Source organism: Megascapheus bottae, chromosome 17 (genome assembly GCF_031878675.1).
Source record: "Megascapheus bottae isolate mThoBot1 chromosome 17, mThoBot2.hap1, whole genome shotgun sequence".
Classification (NCBI taxonomy): domain Eukaryota; kingdom Metazoa; phylum Chordata; class Mammalia; order Rodentia; family Geomyidae; genus Megascapheus; species Megascapheus bottae.
In genome coordinates, this window is record NC_143525.1 from 5324527 (window position 1) to 5333292 (window position 8766).

The 8766-nt window shown below is 42.3% G+C and overlaps 1 protein-coding gene across 1 annotated transcript in view; it reads left to right on the plus strand.

The window, feature by feature from the left end:
• Ttc19 (tetratricopeptide repeat domain 19) overlaps positions 1 to 8507 on the plus strand; it is a 22573-nt gene extending 14066 nt beyond the window's left edge. Inside the window, exons 8-10 of the mRNA XM_090349504.1 lie at positions 4904 to 5058; positions 6889 to 7051; positions 7511 to 8507. Of these exons, the coding sequence (XP_090205630.1) occupies positions 4904 to 5058; positions 6889 to 7051; positions 7511 to 7632 (440 nt within the window). The 3' untranslated portion in view covers positions 7633 to 8507. The remainder of the gene's footprint in view (positions 1 to 4903; positions 5059 to 6888; positions 7052 to 7510) is intronic.
• Positions 8508 to 8766: the final 259 nt, after the last annotated feature.

Genomic DNA, 8766 nt, shown 5'->3' on the forward strand with positions numbered 1-8766 from the left:
ATGGTTTAACTGCTACATTTGCCACTCTTAGGAGGTGGTACTCAGAGATGGACCTTGATCTATACCTTGTCTTTTCTTTTTTTTAAATAAGTTTTAAGTTGCGTTGTATTTCCACTTAGCATTATGTTACTGAGATTCAACCATGTTGATTCTGAAGCAGTCTCCTTAACATGAAAGCTTGCTGAAGTGCATGCATATATGCCCAGTTGCATCTGTAATCATTCTACTGGTTGGTAGGGGTGAGGAGTATAGGTGTTGTCTTTTTATTGTTCTCACAAGGATTAGAAGTGGCTCTGACTGGTTCAGATACTGTACCTGCATGTAGCTACCCATGGTGTGAAACCATAGTTTTGTTGATGGACACTGAAAGTGGTGGTTTTATAATTTATAATGATAGTGGTTCTTCATTGAATATTCTTTTTTTTTTTTTTTTTTTGCCAGTCCTGGGCTTGAGCTCAGGGCTTGAGCACTGTCCTTGGACTTTCTCAAGGCTAGAGCTCTACACTTGAGCCTCAGCACCACTTCCGGCTTTTTTTCTATGTATGTGGTACCGAGGAATTGAACCCGGGTCTTCATGCATGCTAGGCAAGCACTTTAACCACTAGGCCAAACTCCCGGCCCTTCATTGAATATTCTTAGAGCCCAATTCTGTGAACACATGCAAGGTATTCCTCAGGGGATCTTCCTGAGCAGAATTGCTAGGGTGCTTGTACTGTAGATTACCAAAGCAGTTTTACCAGTATACATCTTCACTTGGAGTATTTCAGCATTCCTGTTGCTGTTTTTTTTGTTTTGTTTTTTTTCTGGGGGTGGGAGGGAGCGGGGACTGGGGAATAGTTCCAGGGTTTGAACTGGTGGCCTGAGCACTGTCCTTGGGCTTTCTCAGGGCTAGTGCTCTACCAGTTGAGCCACAGCACTACTTTGAGCCTTTTCTATGTATGCGGTGCTGAGGAATGGAACCTGGGTCTTCGTGCATGCTAGGCAAGCACTCTACCACTAGGCCAAACTCCTGGCCCTTGTTGCTCTTTTTGTTGGACTTTTTTTTTCTTATGGAGATACTGGGATTTGAACTGAGGGCCTTATGCTTGCTAGGTGCACAGTCCATTGCAGAGCCACACTCCCAACCTTTTTCTGAACTGGTTATTTCTGAAATGTTTCTCACTTCCTGCCCCTGAAAGCAGGGGCATGTGTCACGGTCCACCTATTTCAGGCTTCCTTTCACAGCTCAGGTACCAGGTGTATCCCTATCCGCTGTCATACCTCTGTGTTGAAAAGGGAGGGGCTCAAGAACTTTCTTGGTCAGCTGGCCTCAAATCATAATCCTCTCCCATCTCAACCTCCCTCTTCCATCTCAGCCTCCCAGGTAACTAGGATTACATGTATGAGTCATGGGTGCCCAGCTAGATATAAAATATTTTGATAGTCTGGTGAAAGTGAAAAAAAAATGTCATTGTAGCTCAGTATGTTTTATTTCCAATGAAATATCTCCTTCACATATGTATTGGCTTTTGAGATTTCTTGTTCTGAAATAGTCTATTGTACATTTGGTGGTGCTGGAGATGGAACCCTGGACCCTCATGCTAGGCACCTGTCTTCAGTGTCCTTTATTCATTGTTTAGGGATATCTTTTTATTAGTGGCATATAAAAGTTTTCTTTATGTGTTTGAGTAGCTCGTATTTTTGTGGATTCTATGTTTTTTTGTAGGTTGTCTTTTCATTTGAGTACTTAACAGTTAAAAAATTAGGGGATGGGCTCATGCCTATCATTCTAGCTACTCAGGAGATTTGAGGATCAAAGTTTGAAATCAGCAAGACAAATCCTAGAACTCCTACCTCTTACTAACCAGCAAAAAAAGCCAGAAATGGAGGTATGGCTGAAGTGATAGATTGCCAGCCTTGAGTGAAAAGTAGAGGGAGCAGGAGATCCTGAGTTCTAGCCCCAGTACCAGCATTTTAAAAAGGGAGGAGGGCCTGGAGTGTGGCCTAGTGAGTAAGAGTGCTTGCCTAGCATGCACGAAGACCCTGGTTCAATTCCTTGGTACCACATACATAGAAAAAGCTGGAAGTGGTGCTGTGACTCGGGTGGTAGTGCTCTAGCCTTGAGGAAAGCCCAGGAACAGTGCTCAGGCCCTGAGTTCAAGCCCTCAGACTGGCAAAAAGGGAAAAAAAAAAGAAAAAAAAATTAGCAAAAGCCTTGATAGTTGTACTTTATGTGTCATTTAATTAAATCTTCTTGTTTTCTAATTGTAGAAAGATAGTCTAAATATTTCTCATTTTATATTTGGCCTTTTAATTTACCTAGGAAGATTTTTTGTTGTTGTTGTTTTTTAAAGAATTATTAAAAAAAATTGGCCATGCTGGGGCTTGAATTTTAGTGCTTGCCAAACAGATTCTCTACATCTTGAGCCATTCCCCTAGTCAAGAAAATACTTAACTAGAGCCGGGCTCTGGTGGCTCAAGCATGTAATCCTAGCTACTCAGGAGGCTGAGATCTGAGGATCAAGGAGCAAAGCCAGCCCAGGCACAAAAGTCCACGAGACTCCACAAAACTGAAAGTGGTGCTGTGATCAAGTGGTAGAGCTAACCTTGAGCTGAAGAATTCAGGGACAGCACCCAGGCCCAAAGTTCAAGCCCTGTGATCAACAACAACAAAAAAGTAGTTACAAGTTCTTGAAAGGAGAAGGCTGGGGCCAGGAGTTTGGCCTAGTGGTAGAGTGCTTGCCTAGCATGCACTAAGACCTGGGTTCAGTTCCTTGATACCACATACATAGAAAAGGCTGGAAGTGATGCTATGGCTCAAGTGGCAGAGCTCCAGCCTTGAGGAAAGCCCGGGAACAGTGCTCAGGCCCTGAGTTCAAGCCCTAGGACTGGCCAAAAGAAAAAGGAAAAAGTCACAATTTACTAGGAGAGAGTTAATGTTTGCTTACTGTTCTCATTTCTCAGTCAAGCTTGGGCCCATCTAGGTGAATCAGACTTGGCTAGAGAGGATATTCTAAACAGTTGCTCAACTGCTCATAACCAGTGCTGTTGGATCACCATAAAAGAGTGTGGAAAGGCCAGGGCAAGTGGCTTACATCTGTGAGCTAGCTACACAAGAGGCTTAAATTTGAGGATTGTAGTTCAAATCCAGCCTGGGTAGGAAAGTTTTATTTCCACTAGACTATCAAGAAAAGCTGAACCAGGGTGCCAGTGGTTCACCCTGTAATCCTAGCTATTCAGGAAGCTGAGCTCTGAGGATTACAGTTTAAAGCCTGCCTGCACACGAAAGTCTGTGAGACTCTTATCTCCAGTTAACCACCAGAAAATTAGAAGTGGCGCTGAGCTCAAAGTGGTAGTGCTAAACTTGAGGTGAAATGCTTAGGGACAGCACTCAGGCACAGAGTTCAAGCCCTACAACCAGGAAAAAAAAAAAAAAGCTGAAATGGAGCTGTGGCTCATGTGGTAAGAGTGCCAGCCTTGACCAAAAGCAGCTCAGGGACAGTGCCCAGGCCCTGAGTTCAAGCCTTAGGACCAGTGCATACATGTGTGTATGCACTTACGCACGCATTCGCGAGCACAAACAAACACAAAATAGAGTTGGAGGTGTGGCTTAAGTGATAAAAGAACCAGCCAAGCAAACAAGCTTAACACAAATTCAAAGGGCCACCTCGGAATCCATGTAAATAAAGCAAACAAAAACACATCCCTTGCTAGGTAAGGTGGCTCCTGCCTGTAACCCTAGCTACTCAGGAGGCTGAGATCTGAGGATCAAGACTCAAAGCCAGCCTGGCCACAAAAGGACCTGAGACTCTTATCTCCAATTAACCTCTAGAAAATGTGAAGTGGGGCTTGTCTCAAGGGGTAGGGCAGTAGCCTTGAGCTGAAGAGCTCAGGGACAGTGCCCCATGACCCCCCCACACAAATCCCTCTAGCCAACCCTGACTACATCCATTCACAGCACTGTATACATAAGCCATAGAGTGGGGAAAGTGAGTTGATGGAGACATCTTTTTATATGTCTCACCACAACCAGCTTCTTCTAGCCTCTCCGCATGTTTTACAACAGTAAATCAGGACAAGATTTGTCAATATCCCTTACCAAAGGGTCGATGTTATCTAGGCTTTGATTCATGATAGTTTTAAATTTATTCATTTTTAATTTTTTTTTGCCAGTCCTGGGACTTGAACTCAAGGCCTAGGCACTGTCCTTGAGCTTTCTCAAGGCTAGAGCTCTACCACTTGAGCCACAGCACCTCTTCTGGCTTTTTCTACATATGTGGTGCCAGGAATCCAACCCAGGTCTTTGTGTATGCTAGGCAAGCCCTTTACCACTAGGTCAAACTCCCAGCTCCCTCTGTTCATTCTTTTAAATCATTCATTGAGGATCTACTAAGAGCCTTTTCCATGTCAGACTTTAGTGCCTCGACTGGCTTTGAACTGCCATTCTCAGATCTCAGCTTTCCTGAGCAGCTGGGATTACAAGTGTGAGCCTAGCTTTTTGGCTTTTTCTGTGTATGTGGTATCAAGAAATCGAACCCAGGGTTTTATGCATGCTAACCGAGCACTCTACCATGAGGCTATACTCCTAGCCCTGGCCCCCAGACATTTTACTTTAGGGTTTATCTTCATCTGTTTCTTCCAAAAATTATGTTTCAAATTGAAATATACCTATGTACTCATTATGATTCTTTATTAATCTACTTAAAATGTAGGGGAAGTTCCATGATTGCAGCCAGTCTGGCATGTTACCTTATTGGATGCTAATCCACCTAACGGCCTCCTTTCAGTGTAAAGCTAAGCGTACATCAAAGTGGCCTTATGCGTTCAGTGGGTCCTGATAACCAAATGATGGGGTAGGTTGGTTAACTGTCTCACTTTCTGTTATGTACTTGTTACATGCCTAAAATGCTTACTTTACTATTAGTGGAAGAAAAAGCCAACACACGCCTCCTCCTGGGCATGTGCTTAGACTCCTGTGCACGCTACCTGCTGTTCTCCAAAAAACCATCACAGGCACAGAGAATGTATGAAAGAGCCCTGCAAATCTCTCAAGAAATACAAGGAGAAAGACACCCACAGGTAATGGAGGAAAATACATAGTCTTCCAAAAATAATGTGTTGGGCATTGAAGCTCATTTCTGTAAATCATATACTTGGTAGGTAGAGATTAGGAGTGAACTAGATCCCCCCCCTCCACCCCCAACCAAGTAAGTTAGTGAGACCAAGTATCAGCCAAGCTTGGTATGGTAGCATGCAGTCTTCTAGTCATGCTGAAGACAGACAGGCTCTAAAAACAAACAAAAAAACAGAGACCTTATCTGAAAAATAAGTTTTAAAAAAAAAAAAGAGTTGGGGAATATGACTGAAGTGCCTGTCGAGCAAGTGTGAGGCCCTTTCAAACCCTAGTATTGCCCAAAAGAAAACGAAGTCTGACCCTCACAGAGAAGCAGAATCAGGGATGTTCTTAGTCCTTGCATTCCTCACTCATTCCATTTCTTACCACTACAAGAAACTAAGTCACTGGGTCTGCCTAGAACCTTTTTCATAAGTCCCCTTTTGTACAGCTAATAGATCTTTTCGGAATTCTAACTAACCAATTGTGCTTCTGTGGCTTCAGATTCTATAGCCTGGTATTTCAGAATCGAGTCTGCAGACATCCTCACGCCATTAAATTTACAAGAAACAGAGTTTCTTTACCTCCCTTGTCCTTTCTCGGGGAACCGAGGAGACTTCATTTAGAATAAAAACTTTTAGATTCTGTAACTGATTGTTACAGAATTTAAGTAGAATATGCAAAGCTTTGTGTTAGAATGCTATTAAACACAATGAATTGAAATATCTTATTTCTCCTCAAAATAGAGGTATGGCGTGGTTTTGTGACTGCTTGATAAGAGAATCTGAGATATGAATTGTCTAAGGAAGGAATCTGAGACTTGTACAATGTTTTGTTGGCAGTCTTCAGGCTTGTTCTAAGGCTTGAAGTTAACAGCTTGAATGCTATTGTGGAACTTTTGTGCTCAGTACTGCTTTTTTTCACTCTAGCACTTTTTTTTTTTTTTTTTTTTGGTGGTTAATTAGAGATGAGTCTAATAGGTTTCCTGCATGAGCTGCCTTTCAACCACAATGTTCAGACCTTAGCTTCCTGAGTAGGTAAGATTATAGGTGTGAGCCATCAGCACCCAGAAAGATTCTGCTTTTTATGAGACTCATGATCATTGGATGGAACAATATAATACCCTAAGTCTGACTTCTCAAAATGGTTGAGCCTTCACTAGAACTATACTGTAGCTTCTTTTTGCTGTTATTTTTCTTACTTGGTACTTGGAATTTGATAATTTGGTTGATTAAATCTAGAAATTAGAAAATGGAATGAGTACAGTTGTCATAGTCTTGAAATAATATTGTGACCTTTAATGGGATGATGAAGTTGGGATCTTTGTATTTTCACAGTTTAATAAACTCCAAATTAACATTTGAGTTATTTTTGCTAGTCCTGGGGCTTGAACTCAGGGCTTGGGCACTGTCCTTGAGCTTTCTTAAAGGTAGTACTCAACCACTTGAGCCACCTCTAGCCTTTCCTGTGTATGTGATACCAAGGACTCGAACTCAGGTCTTTGTGCATGCTAGGCGAGCACTCTACCACCAGGCCACATTCCCAGCCCCTGATAGTGTTTTTGTTTTTTTTTTTTTTGCCAGTCCTGGGCTTGAGCTCAGGACCTGTACACTGTCCTTGGACTTGCTCAAGGCTAGAGCTCTACCACTTCAGCACCACTTCAAGCTTTTTTCTATGTATGTGGTACCAAGGAATCGAACCCTGGTCTTTGTGCATGCTAGGCAAACACTCCATCACCAGGCCAAACTCCCAGCCTGTGTTTATTTTTTTAAGGAAGGGCTTTCTCTTCTTTCTAGACGATTGTGCTGATGAGTGACCTTGCTACTACATTGGATGCACAGGGCCACTTTGAGGAAGCCTACCTTTATATGCAGAGAGCATCAGACCTGGCAAGAGAAATAAATCATCCTGAGCTGCACATGGTGCTCAGCAATCTAGCTGCGATTCTGACGCACAGAGGTATGTAGCAGTGAAAACTTGAGTGGCTTGCTTTTGGGGAAAACATGCCACTGGGTTTATACATTTGTGAAATGGTATTTAGATGGGGCGAGGACATTTCTACATTAAAAGGCTGAGTAAGGACAAAACCAGCATGTATTAGTTGGCAAGTTGTTGCCTAACTCATGATACTTGTGTATTTCTGTGTTAGCCAGTTGAACTGTATGAAGTTGTAATGATAATCCCCTCAAAGTATATTTGAAAAGGGCGGTTAAGAACTCCACAGCACTTGGTAGTTTTGAGTTTTATCCATAAGCTAATGCCTAGCTTCTCTTAGCTGGTCAAGTAGAGATGCAACTAGACAGCATCACTCGCTTATTAGCACACAGTGAGTTAATCCATGTCCACATTAGTGCTTTCTCTTTAGAATCACTTTGAAAACAAGTTTTCCTCTTCTCCCTTTTCTTTGGGCTATTTTAGAACGATACACACAAGCAAAAGAGATCTACCAGGAAGCACTGAAGCAAGCAGAGCTGAAAAGGGATGAGGTTTCTGTACAGCACATCAGGGAAGAATTGGCTGAGCTGTCAAGAAAAAAGTAGACTTTTGACTTAATTTTAACAAGCAAAAAGTTCATTTTGTTGTAGGGAAGGGGGAATTTCTAGTAACCCAAGGGAAATAGTTCAACTTGGTGAAGGAAAAGTTGTATACATTGCCACTCATGTTTTCAAAGGAAAACCAATGTTCACCCTCGACTGATTATGACCTCTAAGGACCATTGTTTCCTATAATACTGTGATTAGGTGCTGTCTCTGCCAGCCTGAATATAATTATAGGTTAAGATGTACCAGGGTTCCCTTGGGGCGAGGGACAATCACTATACCTGGCCATCTGTTCTGTAAGATTCTGTCTACTGATTGGCTGCCCATCTCTTACTGTAGCAATATCTGGCTGACCAGAGCTACATGTTCTCATGGCAGAAGAGGAGTTTGGTGAGTTTTCCTCTGATAGTCTGTTTCATGAAGCACAGTACACAGTGTGGGACTTAAAGCATTAAGAGAGAAGTAATTCCTTAGTGGGCCATCAGCAGCCAGCATAAAGTTGGGGGGGGGGGGGAGAATTAGGCAGTTGAAAGTACAATACCTACCTGTTAATACAAACACCTAAAACCAGAATTTAGTCATGATGAGGGAAAGAAGGATGTAACCTCTTGCCTTCTCCGTGCTATGTGAACATTCAACTTCCTTTTCTATTGAAGTCTCAACAGTCATCTGAGACCTTCTTTGAAGAACTGTAAAGAAATCCAGGTACTCTAGACCTTTTACTGAGAGCAAGTCCCTGCAACTGTAGCCTTGCAGTGACTCCCACTTGTGCTGAGAATATAATAGAACCACTGACCTGGATCATAGTCCTAGCTTTTTTATTGTTATGAGAATCCTTTTTTAGCCATGGGGGGTCTGGTCAGGTGACTTAGTAGGCTGCTATGCTGCTTTAAGAGTTTCATCACACTGTTTCAAAATATGTAAATATAAGATACACAGATGGGTGTTACCCTGCCTTGCGAATAGTCAGTTTTCTAGATTCCATGAAGGGAATGCCTTTGGAGGTGGTGTGTGAAGATTTTGGTTCATTATGTAAGTATTGTAACAATCTTTTCATAATAAACTAGAGACTACACAACCATATTGTATTCCAGTAATGCTTGAGTTTCTCACAGAAAAATAATGATTTGTTTG